Source organism: Salvelinus fontinalis, chromosome 11 (assembly GCF_029448725.1).
Source record: "Salvelinus fontinalis isolate EN_2023a chromosome 11, ASM2944872v1, whole genome shotgun sequence".
NCBI lineage: Eukaryota > Metazoa > Chordata > Actinopteri > Salmoniformes > Salmonidae > Salvelinus > Salvelinus fontinalis.
Genome location: NC_074675.1, coordinates 38,381,358 through 38,398,819, shown reverse-complemented (window position 1 = coordinate 38,398,819; position 17,462 = coordinate 38,381,358). Strand labels below are relative to the sequence as shown.

General features: G+C 41.9%; 2 protein-coding genes across 5 annotated transcripts in view; one reads left to right on the top strand and one right to left on the bottom strand.

Annotated features, from left to right (window-relative positions):
- LOC129865686 (neuralized-like protein 4) overlaps nucleotides 1-6,227 on the bottom strand; it is a 31,668-nt gene extending 25,441 nt beyond the window's left edge. For 2 of the 3 annotated variants that reach the window (XM_055938643.1, XM_055938644.1), the window contains exon 1: nucleotides 6,025-6,226. In XM_055938643.1, coding sequence (XP_055794618.1) covers nucleotides 6,025-6,189 — 165 coding nt within the window. In that variant the 5' untranslated portion in view covers nucleotides 6,190-6,226. Of the gene's footprint in view, nucleotides 1-6,024 lie in introns of all 3 variants that reach the window. The other variant, XR_008761406.1, reaches the window with a different exon arrangement.
- A 3,014-nt stretch (nucleotides 6,228-9,241) lies between these two features.
- On the top strand, nucleotides 9,242-13,571 carry LOC129865685 (gastrula zinc finger protein XlCGF26.1-like). 2 transcript variants are annotated; one of them, XM_055938642.1, is made up of 4 exons: nucleotides 9,248-9,308; nucleotides 9,473-9,543; nucleotides 10,675-10,935; nucleotides 11,834-13,571. In XM_055938642.1, the coding sequence occupies exons 3-4, from the start codon at nucleotides 10,693-10,695 to the stop codon at nucleotides 13,364-13,366; spliced, it is 1,776 nt and encodes a 591-aa protein (XP_055794617.1). In that variant the 5' UTR covers nucleotides 9,248-9,308; nucleotides 9,473-9,543; nucleotides 10,675-10,692; the 3' UTR covers nucleotides 13,367-13,571. The 2 variants fall into 2 exon arrangements, with proteins under 2 accessions (XP_055794616.1, XP_055794617.1); XM_055938641.1 differs by having other exon boundaries at nucleotides 9,242-9,543.
- The last annotated feature ends 3,891 nt before the right edge of the window (nucleotides 13,572-17,462 follow it).

Here is a 17,462-nt window from a genome sequence, read left to right as displayed (position 1 = left end):
GTATGACAAAAGTTATTTTTACTGCTCTAATAACGTTGGTAAACAGTTTATAATAGCAATAAGGCACCTCGGGGGTTTGTGATATGGCAAATATACCCCAGCTAAGGGCTGTTTCTAGGAACTCCGTGCTGTGTCGTGCATAAGAACTGCCCTTAACCGTGGTATATTAGCCATATACCACACCTCCTTGGGCCATATTGCTTAAGTATAGCCTTCCAATGTTATTCCAAATAAAATATTGCTATTCTTATTTCTGTATTCCTTTGTTGTTAGCATATATACAGTACCATACAAAAGTTTGGACACACCTAGTCATTCAAGGGTTTCTCTTTATTTGTATTATTGTCTACATTGTAGAATAATAGTCAAGACATCAAAACTATGAAATAACACATATGGAATTATGTAGTGACCAAAGGTGTTTGAAGAATCTCAAATATAAAATATATTTTGATATGTTAAAGTAGCCACCCTTTGCCTTGATGACAGCTTTGCACACTCTTGGCATTCTCTCAACCAGCTTCATGAGGCAGTCACCTGGAACGCATTTCAATTAACAGGTGTGCCTTGTTCATTTGTAGAATTTCTTTCCTTCTTAATGCGTTTGAGCCAATCAGTTGTGTTGGCATACAGAAGATAGCCCTATTTGGTAAAAGACCAAGTCCATATTATGGCAAGAACAGCTCAAATAAGCAATGAGAAACGAGATCTCCGCATGTGTCGTTCCCATTGTGAAGCATGGAGGAGGTGGTGTAATGGTGCTTTGCTGGTGACACTGTCTGATTATTTAGAATTCAAGGCACACATAACCAGCACGGCTACCGCAGCATTCTGCAGCGATACACCATCCCTTCTGTTTGCGCTTAGTGGGACTGTCATTTGTTTTTCCAACAGGACAATGACCCAAAACACCTCCAGGCTGTGCAAGGGCTAATTGACCAAGAAAGAGAGTGATGGTGCTGCATCAGAAGACCTGGCCTCCCCAATCACCCAACCTCAAGCCAATTTAGATGGTTTGGGAATGGGCTGCGTCGCAAAGTGAAAGAAAAGCAGCCAACAAGTGCTCAGCATATGTGGGAACTTCAAGACTGTTGGAAAAGCATTCCAGGTGAAGTTGGTTGAGAGAATGCCACGAGTGAGCAAAGCTGTCAAATTAAAGGGTGGAAACTTTGACAAATATAAAACATATTCATTTGTTTAACACTTTTTTGGGTTACTACATGATTCCATGTGTTATTTCATAGTTTATGTCTTCACTATTATTCTACAAAGTAGAAAACTGTAAAAATAAAGAAAAACCCTTGAATGAGTAGTTGTGTCCAAACTTTTGAAAGGTCCTCACATTTAATCCTAGTAAAAATTCCCTGTCTTAGGTCGGTTAGGATCATCACTTCAATTTAAGAATGTGAAATGTCAGAATAATAGTAGAGAGAATGATTTATTTCAGCTTTTATTTCCTCCATCACATTCCCAGTGGGTCAGAAGTTTACATACACTCAATTAGCATTTGGAAGCATTGAATTTAAAATTGTTTAACTTGGGTCAAACGTTTTGGGTAGCCTTCCACAAGCTTCCCACAATAAGTTGGATGAATTTTGGCCCATTCCTCCTGACAGAGCTGGTGTAACTGGGTCAGGTTTGTAGGCCTCCTTTCTCACACAGGCTTTTTCAGTTCTGCCCACAAATTCTCTATAGGATTGAGGTCAGGGCTTTGTGATGGCCACTCCAATACCTTGACTTTACTGTCCTTAAGCCATTTTTCCACAACTGTGGAAGTATGCTTGGGTGTCATTGTCCATTTGGAAGACCCATTTGCAACCAAGCTTTAACTTCCTGACTGATGTCTTGAGATGTTGCTTCAATATATCCACATATTTTTCCTTGTCATGATGCCATCTATTTTGTGAAGTGCACCATTCCCTCCTGCAGCAAAGCACCCCCACAACATGATGCTGCCACCCCCGTGCTTCACGGTTGGGATGGTGTTCTTCGGCTTGCAAGCCTCCCCCTTTTTACTCCAAACATAACGATGGTCATTATGGCCAAACAGTTTTATTTTTGTTTCATCAGACCAGAAGGCATTTCTCCGAAAAGTCCGATCTTTGTCCCCATGTGCAGTTGCAAACCGTAGTATGGCTTTTTTATGGCGGTTTTGGAGCAATGGCTTCTTCCTTGCTGAGCGGCCTTTCAGGTTGTCGATATAGGACTCGTTTTACTGTGGATATAGATACTATTGTACCTGTTTCCTCCAGCATCTTAACAAGGTCCTTTGCTGCTGTTCTGGGATTGATTTGCACTTTTCGCACCAAAGTACGTTCATCTCTAGGAGACAGAAGGAGTCTCCCTCCTGAGCGGTATGACAGCTGCGTGGTCCCATGGTGTTTATACTTGCGTACTATTGTTTTTACAGATGAATGTGGTACCTTCCGGCATTTCGAAATTGCGCCCAAGGATGAACCAGACTTGTGGAGGTCTACTATTTTTTTTTCTGAGGTCTTGTCTGATTTCTTTTGATTTTCCCATGATGTCAAGCAAAGAGGCACTGAGTTTGAAGGTAGGCCTTGAAATACATCCACAGGTACACCTCCAATTGACTCAAATGATGTCAATTAGCCTACCAGCTTCTAAAGCCATGACATCATTTTCTGGAATTTCCTAAGCTGTTTAAAGGCACAGTCAACTTAGTGTATGTAAACTTCTGACTTACTGGAATTGTGATAGTGAATTATAACTGAAATAATCTGTCTGTAAATTACTTGTGTCATGCATAAAGTAGATGTATTAACCGACTTGCCAAAACTATAGTTTGTTAACAAGAAATTTGTGGAGTGGTTGAAAAACGAGTTAATGACTCCAACCTAAGTGTATGTAAACTTCCGACTTCAACTGTATGTATGTATGTATGTATGCATGCATGTACAGTTGAAGTCGGAAGTTTACATACACTTAGGTTGGAGTCATTAAAACTCTTCCAATAATTGTTTACAGATTATTTCACTGTATCACAATTCCAGTGGGTCTGAAGTTGTTTACATACACTAAGTTGACTGTGCCTTTAAACAGCTTGGAAAATTCCAGAAAATTATGCACCAGCTCTGTCAGGAGGAATGGGCCAAAATTCACCCAACTTATTGTGGGAAGCTTGTGGAAGGCTACCCGAAATGTTTGACCCAAGTTAAACAATTTAAAGGCAATGCTACCAAATACTAATTGAGTGAACAATTCTGTGAACAACAAACTCACATTTGACTTGAAGACTAAAAAGCAGAGTAAAGTCCATCAAATGAAAACAAGTTAGTAAATGTATCACAGTAGGCCTACAGATAGCGAGGACAGGAGAAGGCAGGTCAGAGAGTACAAGAGGTTGAGCTGGGTTAAAGATGGACCAAGAGTAAATAATATACTGTAAATTGAGGCAGAGGAATTCAATTTAGAGCAGGGCTCTACAGTGCAAACATTGTACTCACATATGTGCCTAAATATTTTGCTATGGGACCTGGAATCTTAATTTAGGAACACCGCTGCTCCTAAATGTATTTTTTTCAACTTAGGCGCACACGTCTCAGCTGAATGCCGTAACGCCAGATGTTGTAATTTTCAGTGTCACAAAATGTGGTGACTTTGGCCTACACATTTGGTGATACTGAAAATCACATCTGTTATTGCGGTATTCATCCTTGCAAGCCCATTCTAAATCTGATGTAGACCCTCTCTCACACACTAAAAAGCTGCATTCATCTTTCGCTCTCTCTCCCCAGCACACATACACACAAATCTGCAAACGAATGCATACACAAACACATCTGTGAATAAAAGCTGCTGCAGCTCCTTATCTCTCTCTGACACACACACACACACACACTACAAAGACTAGCAGCCAGGGGGAGAGGCAGGCACATACTACACTAGTGCTTACCAAACGACCATCCCGCTTAATATGCTACTGTCACTATTACCAACAAACACCATCATATTCCACACCGAACAAGCTGTCGTATATCAATCTAGCAGCTTGGTTTTGGTGCATTTGCCTGTTGTCCGATTGCAAGACAAGACACAACCTATATCAATGTCTATAAACAGCCTTACTGTAGCAACAATGCCAAGTTTGTTGCACTGACTGTACAGCACAGATATTGATTTCTGTCCTGCAATTACGGATAGTGGTCCATTATAGCTTTGATACATAAGATGATACTGGCCATGAAACTATCGCCAGTGAGAAAACATATTGGGTCACTCACTGCCGGGAGGGATATAGGCCTATCTGTTGTTAATGTTATCCATCTAGTTAGCTATGCTCTTCATGTGAAAGCTTTTTGTGAGAGTTTGTTATTCATGTGACAAGCTAGTGATTTCTAGAGTGGCATTACAAGTGGTTTAACAAGACACCCTCTATACATGTTCACTGAGCTGTGTGCTACCCCAGTTGGGCTAAAATGGCATTGGAGGAGACAGTACTAGTGCCCTCTGCCAAAAACCCACAGGTGTGAGGGTCACCAACGGGCCAGCAGACCCATAATCATGGCTATCTGCGTTATAATTAGATAACAGGCAAACTAGGTGCTGCGATCGGCATTGAGATAAGAAGTCTAAATGTTGCATAGGCAGGCAGACCTTTTAACAGAAACAGTAACTAACGGTTAGCCTAGGACTGCATGCAGTTCAAAAGATAAATTAGGGTTCAAAACATTGGCCGCGTTGGAGAGCATCAAATCATTATACATTGTGGGTAAATGGTGACTGATTGATCTACAAATAATAATAAGTAGTTATTTATGATGCAATGTGATTTGTAGATCAGTCAGTCAGTCAGTCAACTTTGAACAAGCCCAATGGCTATGTTTACACAGGCAGCACAATTGAGTTTTTGCCAAATTATTGGCAAAAGATCTAATCTGACTGGTCAAAACATAAATTAGAGAAAAAAGATCAGAATTAGGCTGCCTGTGTAAACGCAGCCAATGTGTATCACAAAGAGGTCCAATAATCCAGATAAACTACAGCCTATTCAGAGTAGGGTGAGGTTTCCCCCTAACCACTGACACAGGGTCAGTTGTTTTGTCAACGTTGGTCTTGAGTTGACCATACACCAATTAGGGCACAACGGATATCTGCTTTGCCTTTATTTTGCTTATCAAGACCAGACCATATGGGGTTCTATATCTTTGGTCCACACCACAGTATTGACTTATGGCCTACCTGACAGACAGGTTAACTTGACTCAACCAGTTGGCTTCTGTCGTCTAGCTGTAGGTAGACCTCTGTGACTAGATAGACGTCAACAACTGAAAAATGCTGCTGCCTGTGTGCGGTGACTGTTGCTAGTGACTACCAAGTGACTGTTGCTAGTTAGCTAACTTAGAGATATAGCTAACGTTACCTAGCTACAGTAGCTCGCTACCTTACATTTCAAACAAGCAAACTCATGGCTAACTAAACGAGCTAACGTTGCTATACAGTAGTGAATCTATCAAGCTAAATGTTGGTCGTGGTCATTCATTTGGCTAGCAATAGCTAGTTAGTTAGCCGTTGAAAGCTAACGTTACCGTGTTTTGAGAGCGAGGCACTTACTGGTTCGATCCACACACGAAAAGCTCGCTAGTATGGCTAACACGAGCTATAGTTTAGCTAACGTTACTGTAAAGTTAGCCTTGTAATTGGTAGCGAAGAGGTCGCTAGTTGACTTTGCCTTCGTAAAAAAAAGTATACACTGTATATGGACTGGACCACACAGAGCTAGCTGGGCTGGCTAGCTAATTGTGTTGAACAATTGTTGTTGTCAATGTGCCAATGCAAATGTGTTGCAGTATATTTTGGACAGGATATGGCTAAAACGATCGCTAGTAAACCTATCAACACTGTACTGCTTGATTGTCAAACTGCGCACGCCCAAAGAGGACTGAATAAGGCACGAGCACCACTGCGGACAACAGAGACTCCGTCCCACTGGCACGGGATACACTCTCTCCTCGCATTCCCATCTCTCTCCCCCACCGAGCTGAAAGTGACAGCTCTGTTTACCTTCTTGTCAATACGGACGGTGAATACATCCCGGTCCCTCAGTGGCTCTCTGCTTAGAACCAACCCGTGGTTAAATTCTTGGACTGGTTGGTTCCGCTGAGCGGTTCTGTTCGAATTCGACAGTCCGATCAGTTTTCCGCTACGCGGGTGCAGCTCAGCCGCCATCTTCACTGGGGCGGCGTGCTTCGCGACACATGGGTTTGCGACAATATGAAAGCTCTGGCTTTAAATCCAAGTCGAAATACGCGCCCACATTTTTTAAGATTGACGGCAGAAGGTCAAGTAAGCAAAATTGCTTTATGGCAGTGTGGTCCGCTTTCTGTCCAAGCAGAATCAATCAATAGAACATTTATCACAGATTTACAAGAATGAGCAGTGTTTTATATGCATACATCTGCCATATTCCTCAACTCTTTGAAACCAAGCATTAAAATGCATATAACTACATGGTTCATTCAGCAGCACACTATATAAAGCATGCATTATGCTTCAATTATACTATTCATTAATAATACATAAACATTAAAATATAGATAAATACATTTTTGCAGAGCGCGAGTCAGCTGGATATTGCAAATCCAAGTTGTTATGAGGAGTAGATGCCTTGCTCACTGAATGGGACCTTATTAATAAGATATAAAGTTATGTTATGGCAATAATTGCACCAAAATTGTGCTATGAAGAAAACATTTTTACACCGAAAAACTATTTCCTTCGCTATTTCGATGGCCGTTTCAGAGATCATGCACACTACAAGACGGAACACTAGAGGGCGCATGAGGCTAATGGAGGGACGGAGTTTTGACATCCAATACAGCAGATAGCAGTAATGCGCCTTTCTATATAATGCACATCAATAGAGCTCGCCAGCTTGTAGTTCCTTACTATATGTCAATATTGTAGTCCTTAAAACCCGGAAATTAGTTACCTCAGGTCCGTTCAGTGATCACTGTGGGGGGGAAAAAATGCAAATTAATTACTTAAAAATCATACAATGTGATTTTCTGGATTTTTGTTTTAGATTCTGTCTCTCACAGTTGAAGGGTACCTATGATAAAAAATTACAGACCTCTACATGCTTTGTATGTAGGAAAACCTGCAAAATCAGCAGTGTATCAAATACTTGTTCTCCCCACTGTATATGATAATGTAAAACATTATACAAACACATGTGGATAATGCATTTAAAATCATCGAGAATGACACCATTGTGGTCCTCTTAATAAATAAATGTCTCAAAAGATTAACAAACATAACATAGTATGCCTGGCCTAAACAGTAGACCTAGCGTACTAGGCATACTTGGATTTACAGATCTAATAATAATAATAGTAAATACATTTTTTTAACCTGTATAGTGCTTTACAAAGAATCTCAAAGTGCATAAAAAGTAAAACAACAAACCCAAAATGTAAATGATGAAGATTGAAAGTCTCAGTCGGCTTGGGATGAAGTTGAGGGCAATTTGGGTAGGAAAGGCAGTGTAGGTTCAGTGGGAGAGGTCATCGATGAGACAGACAAGGAGAAACAAAGACAGTATAAAAAACAGGCCCGGAGCTCTTCAACAGCCCACCACACCTGCTTCTCTGAATGGTCAGTCACTCCATTGGAGCATTCCCTGAACAGTCCTTGTACTTCCTCTGCTACACAGCGTGCAGTCCTTGGTGTAATACTTTCAAACAGATGAAACAGAAAGCCACATTATTAGACTCCAAACATCCTAGCTATCAAGCCAAAATATAGACTTTTCATCATGATCCTGCAACTCTGAGTCCACAGGATATAGTGATCAAACCCTAGAGCAACCCCCCCCCCCCCACAAAAAAAATACCTTAAGCAAAAGCTACAAAAACACTTAAAAATTATGAAAAAAATAGGTAGAATAGTTATAGAGCTCTCTGCCTAGGCTACCCTACGGCGCCATGACAACCACTATCTTGTTGCTGAGGATCAGAAGTGTCTGGTGCGAGAGAGGCAGGTTGAGGTTGCCAGGGTCAGAGTTGTACAGAAGGTGTTCTATGCTGAGCCAGTTAAGAAAGTAGATGAAGATGGTTCAAGGGTGAGGGACCCTAACAGGCTCACAGGGAGTAGTATACTTTTTCCAGTACAGAGTGATAGGCCTACAAATTAAATGTGCTTCAGTAAGGTTAGATTTTTAGTGTTCATTGCCATGGTTATCACCTGTACCCCCGGAATGGAATGGAATGGAAGTCACAGAAAATAGGTGTTGTGGTGGCAGCTGCAGAGAAGTACTTAGTAATATGAGAATTTACTGCAGAAGAGTTACAGGGTGTGTTGAATGGTAGTTTCCCGTCCTGCCAGGCCGTTGTCCTGGTGTAGGATAAGATGGGGTCAAAATAGTGGAATGGGGTGGTGGGTTTTTAAAGAGTGTGGGGTAGGTTGTGTTCCCCCTAGTTACCAGAGCCACAAAGTCAAAATTGGCTTTATCGTAAAAATGTATAAAGAAACATTAGCCTTTTGGTCTTAATAATGTTAGCAGTGCGATTAAGGTTAGGTTTCAAATCACATTTTAAGAAGATAATTGTAGAAATAGGCAGGGTTTATGACTTAGTGGCTGTGGTAACTAGTGACTACTGGTTAGTTGGCCGGGAAATGTTTCTCTTTTCATATCACAAAGTACACAGTGTACAAAACATTAAGAGCCCCTTCCTAATATTGAGTTGTACCCCCTTTTGCCCTCAGAACAGCCTCAATTCGTCAGTGGGCATGGACTCTACAAGGTGTCAAAAGTGTTCCACAGCGATGCTGACTCATGTTGACTCCAATGCTTCCCACAGTTGTGTCAAGTTGGCTGGATGAGTTTTGGGTGGTGGACCATTCTTGATGCACATGGGAAACTGTTTGTGAAAAACCCAGCAGCTTTGCAGTTCTTGATACACTCAAACCGGTGCGTCTGGCACCTACTACCATACCGTGTTCAAAGACACTTAAATATTTTGTCTTGCCCATTCACCCTCTGAATAGCACACATACCCGATCCATGTCTCAAGGCTTAAAAATCCATATTTAACCTGTCTTCTCCCCTTCATCTACACTGACTGAAGTGGATTTAACAAGTGACATCAATAAGGGGGTCATAACTTTCTTTCTGGATTCACCTGGTCAGTCTGTCATGGAAGAGCAGGTGTTCCTAATGTTTTGTGCACACTCAGTGTACAATGGATTTATACTTCAGTCCAGTTGGTGGGGGTAATGCACCATTATTGGATGCTAACCGCCGTTGAACCCCACCGAAGAAGAAGGTGTATCGTCATACGGTCTATGTATGTTGCTGTACTTTGTTAAAAATGTAGCAATCGCTGTTGATAATTAACTACCAAATACAAGATGTGGCAGCCAGATCCTTTCCATAATGAGTTGGTATCTATTATGGATGAATTAATGATGTCGTTTGAGGATGAAATTGACAAATGTATGTCGGTCTCAGTCTTTTCTACACAACACAGCACAGGCATTGTCGATGCAGGAAAGACAGGGGAGTCCAAGTTGGAGGTAAAAGTAAGTGGTTAACTTTACTTTTACAAATAAAAAGTTTCATAATCCATCCAAAATCACAACTTCCTATGATTTGCAGTGTTAAATGACACTAATACAATATTTGTTGTTCACAAATGTTTAATTTCGTTATAACGAGATTGGTAGCAACGTGCAAATCGTTGTGGAAATCTGTTGCAGCCAAGTCGACTGCAAAACCCACAATGCAATGCTCTCTCTGGGCTGGCTGGCTAGTTAGGTAGCCAAACACAATTACCAGCATGTGAAGTAGCTAGCTAGCGGTAAAATCGTCTAAACACACTGCACTGTCAATTTAGGGGTCTACAATCAGACCATGTTCAATTTGCAGTTCATCTCTGAGGCAGACAGTGCAAAATACTTACAGTACAGACGTTACTATGGCACCAACGGCCCTTTTCCCACAGACACAAAGGGCGCATTGCATGATGGTAGTTACTAATGTGGTACACTGTTTAGATAGAACACATCAAATGGTCCGTTCCCTCTGGCTATCTACTCTGATTTCAGAGCACTCATCTGAGTGTTACAGAGTGCAGAATAACTGATGAATTTACGAACGATCAACACCGCTTGAATATGGCCGGTGTTAGTAAACCTCGGCAGAAAAGCGTAATTAAATTGTTGCTAGCTGTACAGTTACAGTCACCAATTATCTGGATAACATGAAAATAGCCTAACCAGCTCTGCTAGGGCGAGTAAAATTACGAACGCCCGGAGCGCACTCCAGATTGAATTTAGGAACACACCCTAAGAAAAATATATATACTTTGTCATGACGATATAAATAGATGGGTGTGTTCTAGACAGGTATATACCCTTACCATCTATTGGCTGGTTTGGCGATCTGGAGTGCAGGTAATTATTTAAGAGTTATAAAATGTGATTTATCTTTTATCTCCAGTGGTGAGAACGGACCACTTAGAAGTAAAATTAATGGGGGAAATAGTTATTTTACTCACTCATAGAAAATATACTACTATCCTCAAATTGACAGGAGTTTCATTTCTGGGGGTGGATTATCCCTTTAACGTATGAGCTAATTCGTTTTCTATCCATAGTTAAACAGGTTGTTGTGGAATGAAAAATAGATCTATATATGTTCTCTTGTTCTAGGTCCAGTTGAAATGTGTGATGAAACAGTACGTGACAAAGACTATTATCAAAATCAACCACTTGATCTCCAAAGGTACTGCAGCTCTGTGTTCAAAGATATGCCAGAGTCAAAGTGAGGTTAAATCTCTGAAAATTAAGCTATTGGAGATGACTGACGGTAAGGAGATATCTGAAAAGACAGTGGGAAGAACCCCACAGACAGTGGAAGAGGAGGAATGGACAGGATTACCATATTCACCGGAGTTTGCAGAGGATTTGGAGGTATGTTATATTTAACATGTTTGTGTTGGGGTAGGTTCCTTGTTCCTTGTCAATCTTTGGCTTATTGGTGAAATCAGCAATCAGCCAATATCTTCTTTAAGTAAATCAATCAAACCTTTATTAATGTAATTGCAGACAGAAGTTGACAACGGAAACACAGCATGTATGTTTCAGAGTAAATTCTGCAAAATAAAACTGGTCGAAGTTGCTTTAATATGCTTGCCGTCAACCCCTAGGGATGTAACTGCCTACGTTAACACCTTCTACTCATGAGACCAAGACCCTGCATATACAGTCATACAAACTTGCAGGAGAAAACAATAGTCCAGTGTTTTCTAAGGGCTCAGCAGTAATTTTCCACTCCTGTGTGGCTTACAGTGGTATGTCTGACTTGTCTCTTATCTATTTACTCCCCTGCAGGGGTCTGTGTCTATGTATCTCTTTTAGCCTTGAGGCGCTTTCTCACAGACACCCTGTTTTGACCGCAATGGCTCACACATCTGCTCATAACGTTTCTTATAAGAGGCAGAGACTAGAAAATAATCTTATAATGCATATATTGCTAATCTGTGGTCCAGGACCCTATAAGACCCCTATATGGTCATATAGCCCTTTCCCTTCTATTAATACAACATCAGCATAATCAATTATTATAATACATCAATCATTTGGTGCAGCCCCTATCATGACCCCCATCATTTGCATGAATTATGCAGTCCAGGGGGCTGACGTTATCAGTGTGCATGAGCACTTTACTGTTATTATCCTTGAATACCTGGACTGACATGTACTGCCATTGTACCATTGAGCAAGTCACTTAACTCCACAACCTGAACCAGGGGTGCTGCTCTGTGACTGTGTATGTTGGAGATCCAATCCTTGTTTTTTTTTTTTTCAGGTTGACGTGCCAACTCCCATTGATGAGGCTGACAAGACTACAAATTGCAAGGAGACCACGATCAGAGTTAAAACCATAGAGATGAAACAATGCTTTATATCTCTGGCAAAATTACCTTCCTCACTCACTAATTCTAACAAACAGGGGCCAAATACAGCCAAACAAGCAGAAAGCAGGCCTACAGACATTCAGGCCTTAAGTACAGATGCACAAAGTCTCACTGGGGATTCTGTGCTATCCACTATACCCAGGAGGGAAAAGAAGAGAACAGAAGCACCCATGGTGGCACAATCAGACGGAAGTAAGGAGAACGCAGATGATGACCAATGGGAGGAGGAGAATGCTAATGCCAGACAAACCTCGAGTGACGAATCTCTACACAACAGAAAGCCAAGGCCAAACAGGAAACAAAATAAGACTACCAACACCAGGAAAGAGTACCTCTGTCCGGACTGCGGTAAGGTTTTTAAGAAATTATGTAATTTTAAACAGCATCAACGGACTCACACAGGAGAGAGACCTTATTGTTGTGAATTATGTGGGAAATGTTTCCCGACTGCTTGGAAGCTCAGAAATCACCAATTAGTGGTCCACAGGAGAGAGAAGCCGCTTGAATGCCCATCATGTGGAAAGTGCTTTGCAACAAAGAGTTATTTGGACAAACATGCAAGCGTTCATTCAACAGAGAAACCGTTCCGATGCCTCGTGTGTCAGAAGTGTTTTAAAAGTAAAAATGGCCTCAAGGAACATACAATGTTGCACAATTCAAATTCAAACTCATATGCTTGTGACAAATGTCAAAAAACCTTCGTAAAGTTGAAATACCTCAAGAATCACCAGCTAACTCACAGCGGAGGAGGAGCTCACCGTTGTGAATTGTGTGGAAAAGGTTTCAAGTCTCCTTCCGAACTGAAACAGCACCAAGCATCAGTCCATAGGGGAGAGAAGCCATTCCAATGTCCAACATGTGGGAAGTGCTTCGGAAAAAAAGAAAATTTGAAAATTCACGCAAGTGTTCATTCAGAAGAGAGAGCATTCCAGTGCTCTCAGTGTCGGATGTGTTTCAAAACCAAGTATACGCTTAGCGACCATAAGAAGACTCACACGGACTCCAAGCCGTATGCTTGCGGCAAATGCCCAATGACCTTCATTCGGTCAAGGTACCTTAAGATGCATCAAGCCTCGCACCTGACCAGCAAGCCGTTAGCGTGCAGCTACTGTGGGAAAGGCTTCAAAGGTGAACGTGAGCGCAAGAGACACGAACGCACACACACCGAAGAACCCCCTTATACCTGTGACGAATGTGGCAAGGGTTTCTATAAACACGAATCATTAAAAGTCCATGCGGCCTTGCACACCGGAGAGAAGCCGTTCGCCTGTGATTACTGCGGTAAAACCTTTGCTCTGGCGTCCTACCTTAAAACCCATGTAGCAAAATTTCACTCTGTGACTGAACTCCATGTCTGTGGGAAATGTGGCAAAAAATATAAGGATATCATACATTTCAGAAGCCATATGGTTCAGGGTTGTTGAGGAGGCTGCGGCATTGGTTTGTTTGACTTAAAACAATTTCTCTTTCTAATATTGGAGGGAATCTAATAACCCTTCCTGAACGAAGCCCCTGGGAGGACGCAGGTTAGAGGCACAATCTGTAGCTTTCATTCTGACAATGCTTTGACATTCATTGTTATTTTGGAATTGTGAATAAAAGTTGTAATATGGTCTTGTTACACTAAAATCATGCATGTTTACTTTTTAATCAGAATACAAGTGTTAAACGTGGCTATATGATAGAACAGAATCAACATACGTTTGGAAATGATTTTGATATAATCATACTTTGACCATGTAAAATATAAGGCTATAATGATAGTCACTCCATACCAAGAATAATAGGGCCCATTACCCAGTCACTACTCAACCGCTACTCAAACCAGTCAAGAAGTTTATTTCACAATCATGCATTGCTCAAACAGACTCCCTCTCTGAATTAACACATCTCCATGTTTGAAAGTCATGCAGGGATGGATTTAGTGATGTGAAACGTTCTGAAAGTTTCAGATAGAAATAGAATGAATAGAGCTGACACGATTCTTTATTCTGACAACTAATCTACATGATACGTTTCTGAATCATCATCCTTCTGAACAGGCCCCAGTTGTGGCTACTGTAGCTCATGGTCAGGGCCAGGAGTTTTCACATGACCATGTGACCTCAGATGTGATTTCCACAACACGATAATTCGGATTGCCACTCATGTGGGTGCTAGCAAGCAGGCTAGGTAGTGCTAGGTATCAACAGCCAATCCAGGATGGGCTGGAAGCCATAGTGAGCTTCGATTTGTCAATAGCTTCATGATATCGTGGCGTTAAAAGCCAGCAACAGACTGTACGAGACAGTCCCCATCCCAAACAAACTATATTTGGTTAATAGAGACCCTACTGAGTATTTTCCACTCAAGAAAATCAATCGTTTTTCCTGTACAGCGCAATATTTGTATGTGCTGTATACAGAACATGTTTTAAAACCCAGGTTTTAATGCAAATGTAACCATCATATGAAAATATATGAATCATTGTTCATGTTTAGACAATTATTTATCATATCAAGAATTAAGACAGGTTATTGACACTTCTACTATTATGTGAGGGACTTTTACTGTGAACATTTTTGAAATTCCATGACTTAAGTGTTCCTGGAACAAAAATAAGTGGTCCACTATTTTTGAGCTAACTAACTAACTTTAGCTAGCTAAGGTTTATGAAGGCACAAAGTGCAAATGCTTTTGGAGGAGCAGGGTAAATATTTTGATTGACTGTACTACTCCCTTCACAGAGCAGTGCAAACTGTCCCTAACCAGAATAGAAAGAGGGGGAGGCCCCAGTGCACAACTGAGCAAGAGGACAAGTACATTAGTGTCTAGTTTGAGAAACAGACACCTCACAAGTACTCAACTGGCAGCTTAATTAAATAGTACCCGCAAAACACCAGTCTCAACTTCAACAGTGAAGAGGCGACTCCGGGATGCTGGCCTTCTAGGCAGAGCTGCGAAGAAAACGGACTGGCCAATAAAAACAAAAGATTAAGATGACCAAAAGAACACAGACACTGGACAGAGGAACGCTGCCTAGAAGGCCATTATCCCGGAGTCGCCTCTTCACTGTTGACGTTGAGACTGGTGTTTTGCGGGTACTATTTAATGAAGCTGCCAGTTGAGGACTTGTGAGATGTCTGTGTGGGTGGACCATTTCAGTTTTTCGTTGATGTGTACGCCGAGGAACTTAAAACTTTACACTTTCTCCACTGCTGTCCCTTCAATGTGGACAGGGGGGTGCTCCCTCTGCTGTTTCCTGAAGTCCACAATCATCTCCTTTGTTTTGTTGACATTGAGTGAGAGGTTGTTTTCCTCACGCAACACTCCGAGTGCCCTCACCACCTCCCTGTAGGCTGTCTCATCGTTGTTGTTAATCAAGCCCACTACTGTTGTGTCATCTGCAAACTTGATGATTAAGTTGGAGGCATGCATGGCATGGGTGAACAGGGAGTACAGGAGGGGGCTGAGCACGCACCCTTGTGGGGCCCCAGTGTTGAGGGTCAGCGAGGTGGAGATGTTGTTTCCTACTTTCACCACCTGGGGTGGCCCGTCAGAAAGTCCAGGACCCAATTGCACAGGCCTCTAGCTTGATGTTGAGCTTGGAGGGTACTATGGTGTTGAATTCTGAGTTGTAGTCAATGAACAGCATTCTTACATGGTTCTGGAGTTGTGTCGCTCTGATGACCTGGCCGACCCTGATAACATTCAGCCATAACCTGGCCAGGTTAAGTAGCTTTAACTCCAGTCAGGAGGAGGAGGTGAGGGCTATTCAGCGAAGGAACCACTTTTCCGATGACTGCGGTGGTTGAAGCGTCATTCTTGGAACTAGCTCTCAAGCGATTGGCAAAATTCTGCCTTCTCCCTACAGTTCTCAGCCACCTTCTTTGCCCACGACTGCCCCGTGAACTACAATCCTGACGCTGTGTTTTAACGTTTAGAAACGTCAATAATTATTTCTTGCGATATGGCTTTCGAAACATATGGGCCTTATCTTTCAAACCGCACTGCAAGCGATGCATGTTCAGACAGAGTCGCAGATCTTAACAGAACTCACCCCTACAGAAGACGCTTTCGTCCAATAACTTATGTGTAATATAATGGTACTGAGAGTCGTGATCAAAGGCTAGCGTGTAACCTGCTCCAGAGTTGTGGGTTTTATTCCCACATGGCCACACATTCTTACAGTTTACTATCAGTTGCTATTTTTTATTGCTTTATAGACGGATCAACGATGTATAAGATCAAGTCTGTTAAATACTATACAGAGTAGTTTTATTCAGAGGCAGTGCTTTGCTGTAGTTTTCAGATCCAACAGGTGGAGGCATCAGAGGCAAGCTTCATGAAGCTAATTCAAAACCTGCTAGAGGAACCAGAGGACATGGATATTTTCTTCCAGGTTAGTGTCAAAATATGCTGGGGTTAAAAACGGAAACGATTGAGATCACTGCTCCCGAATCCCACCTGGTGCCAGTGAGCCATTCAATACAAAGGAACCCATTTCTTTGAAGTGTAAATAAAAAGTCCAATAACTTTCTTCAGAAGCACCTGCTTGTTTTGTCTCTCAGATAGTTTTTCCAGAGGAGTTCGGCCCCAGGTATGACTCTTCACTGCAGATTCTTGTGCACGAGTTCGTGTCTAACCTGGATAAGCTTATTCCCACTTCAAACCTTGAACAGGTATTTTACATCATTTTGTGGTAGCCTTCTATGCTTGCAGATCTCAAGTTAGGACTCGGCACACTGCCTCTCTTTCCAGGCAGAACATTGAAACCCCACCACTGTGACTTTCTTTGTGTTCTTATACTGTGTCGTGGCTCAGCCTCTCGCATGGTCTCTTAGAGGAGTGTGTGAGTCTGTAACTCACCCTGAGCCATTACAGGCACTACTGCGTCACCATAACAATGGACACCGTTTTGACATCAATGGTAGGTGGTGGGATACACTAATTTAGGGGTTTTCTAACCTCTCCTCTGGGACCCCCAGCTTTTCCATGTATTTGATCTATTCCAGAGCAACTTGTCAACTAATCATCAAGTCCTTGACTTTGCGAATTAGGTGAGCTAGTTCAGGCTTCAACAAAATTGTGAAAATATATTGAAATGGAATTATGCCTTTCATAATGTGGGTCAAGATTTACAGATATTAAAGCTGGGGGAAAAATATGACTGATCTCGATAGTTTATCCTGATTACTTATGATGCACTCTCTTTATCTAGCTCAAAGGGCCGCTGCTGGCAACTACATCCTCTCTTCATTGTCTTTTCCTTCTTTGGTGGTGGAAGAAAGTGCCTCCTGCCAAGCTAGCTCAGAGAGACAGTCAGGTACCACCATGCAGGGATATCAAATCCCTGTCACATCGGATGACGAGTCAGAAATGCCACCTGTGATCGAGTCCAACTCCCTCGGGGGAAAAAAACAGGGATGAGTTGGCACTCAAGGGTCTGGCCTTTAAAGCAACCAGCGGGTTCGGCTTCTGTGGAGGTCAAGATCGAGACTATAGAGGAAGCCACCGAGATGACCGTTCAACGCAAGACAG